Genomic DNA, 2500 nt, shown 5'->3' with positions numbered 1-2500 from the left:
GGGATAGCTGAGCTCTGTCCATATTATTTAGGTCAGTGGCCAGGACCTGAAATGGGAGCTGAACATCAGAGCTCTCTCACCAAGAAGGCACAACAGAGGATGTACTTTGTATGGCAGCTGAAGAAATTCAAAGTGCCAAAGGCAACGATGGTGCACTTCTACACCTCCATTGAGTGCTGCTGCCAGTCTCAAGGACATTATACAGACTGCAGCGCATCATCCGCTGTGCTGAGAAGGTGGTGAGATGTAACCTGCCATCCCTTCAGGTCCTACACAGAGCCAGGATGCTGAAGCGGTCTCGTAAAATCATGGCCGACCCCTCCCAGCCCGGACACAATCTCTTTGAAATGCTGCCCCTCGACAAGAGACTGAGGTCTGTCAAGACCAAAACCTCTGGCCACAAGAACAGCTCCTTCCCAACTGCCATCGGCCTCATCAACAAGGCCTGAAAGCCCAATGTCCCAAGGACCTACCAACCACCCCCCACCCTCCTACCAACCACCCCCACCCTCCAAGGACCTACCAACCACCCCCCACCCTCCCAGGACCTACCAACCACCCCCCACCCTCCAATATCCCCCAAGGACCTACCAACCACCCTCCAATATCCCCCAAGCAGAGCCAAATCCCCCCCCACTGACATGACCCCCCAATCATACAGTATGGCACTTTACAGTAGCAGCAGCTGGGCTATACTCGTTACATTAAACTGTAATGTACTTTAAACTTGAACAGTTCTGGTAGGAGAAGCAATTATAATACTTTAATCATTACAGTATTATAATTGCTTTTCCTACCAGAACAGCTTACTATTACTCTTGTTAAGTACATCGTGCAGCGCTTGGCCTGTAAATTGTTATTTAATGCCTATTTAACACTCCTCCTATTCATCGATATATTGTATTGCAATGTTGTGATTTTTGTCTTTTAGACATCAAGATTCAAGATTTTTATTTGATTGTCACTCCGTAGTACAAGTATCACGTGTGAAATTCTTGTGCTGTAGGCTCCGTTACAACATAGTGCAAAATCTATATCTATATATCTAAATCTATATATAAACATCTATCTTGTGAATATTGATATAACCTGCATACTTACACTAAGACAGATTCCTCGTATGTAATTACATCAAATAAAAGTGATTCTCATTCTGATTCATGAGGCGCTGTGATGTCAGGGTCCACCTTTCATGTGGCTGGCTGCCCTTTTTCTGAAGCTAAGTAAGACAGAGGGAAGAAATCAGATTGTGTGTGTGTGTGTGTGTGTGCACACGTGCGTGCGTGTACCTGTGGTGCGTCCATCTCGTTTAGCATGACGATGGAGGAGCAGTTGTAGTCGAACACCAGCCTCCAGAAGTCGGCCATGGTGTTTGGCAAAGGATGCTGGGTAACAATGAAGGCCGCTGGCTGTTTATGACTCTGAGGTGGAGAGGGGGAGAGGAGACGAGACGAGGAATGGAGAGGAGAGGAGGAGATGAGGGGAGAGGAGATGAGGAATGGAGAGGAGAGGAGATGAGGAATGGAGAGGAGAGGAGGAGATGAGGGGAGAGGAGAGGAGATGAGGAATGGAGAGGAGAGGAGGAGATGAGGCGAGGGGAGAGGAGATGAGGAATGGAGAGGAGAGGAGGAGATGAGGGGAGAGGAGAGGAGATGAGGAATGGAGAGGAGAGGAGGAGATGAGGGGAGAGGAGAGGAGACAAGGAGAGGAAAGGAGGATCACAATTAAAGAGCAGCAATAAACACAAGGTGGATAAATGATCTCAGGTTGGTTTCACACTGGAGACCAGGAACAGTTTGCGAGCCCACTTGACCCCAAACTGAGCCCAGGTCAGGTTCTTTTGATTAGTGTGAACAACGTGTTCTGTTCTGTACCCGGGTCCACTTCAAAAGGCTTCAAGCGTGGACTGTTATTTCTTCACTGTGTGACGACAGTTATCCTATGGTTTGGACTTGTATGACCTACAAGAGCTATACGGGTTTGTGTATTGTTTCTATACTGTGACATGTAGTGTCAAAGGCCATGTTCAGACTAGGAGGCCAAATCTGATTTGTGAACTTTAATAATTCTATCCAGATTGGTCTTATGAGTCTGGACGCTCCAAGTCTGATTTGTGTCACCACATGGAGGTCTGGACACACAGATCAGACTTGAACACTTGCCCAAATCAGATTTGTGGCAGTGCGGACACACTCCCAAATCAGATTTGAGAAACCAATCAAGATAATGATGATTAATGACTTTAGCAGCAAATCGGATTTGCCTGTAATGTGAACATGGCCAAAGTGATTTGTGTTAGCTGTGTGTGCTACATTAGCTGATATCAGACTGAATTGTCAACTCATAAGCAGTTAAGTCGGTGGAGTTGGCCGATTCAAAGTTCTGGACCCAGGCAATTAACGTTAACGTTATGGACTTGTTGCATAACCTTAGCTGATATATTCTTCTTCTTCTGTAGTGTTTTATGGCAGTTGGCATCCTTTATGTTGCATTCCCGCCT

The 2500-nt window shown here is 46.5% G+C and overlaps 1 protein-coding gene across 1 annotated transcript in view; it reads right to left on the bottom strand.

Annotated features, from left to right (window-relative positions):
* The window catches only part of ptprt (protein tyrosine phosphatase receptor type T), a gene marked incomplete at its 3' end in the record, with an annotated part of 413231 nt that overhangs the window by 14618 nt on the left and 396113 nt on the right, over nt 1-2500 (bottom strand). Inside the window, exon 32 of the mRNA XM_083660558.1 lies at nt 1290-1421. Coding sequence (XP_083516684.1) covers nt 1290-1421 — 132 coding nt within the window. The remainder of the gene's footprint in view (nt 1-1289; nt 1422-2500) is intronic.

Source organism: Poromitra crassiceps (genome assembly GCF_964638095.1).
Source record: "Poromitra crassiceps genome assembly, chromosome: 25".
Classification (NCBI taxonomy): domain Eukaryota; kingdom Metazoa; phylum Chordata; class Actinopteri; order Beryciformes; family Melamphaidae; genus Poromitra; species Poromitra crassiceps.
This window is presented reverse-complemented; position numbering and strand designations above follow the sequence as displayed.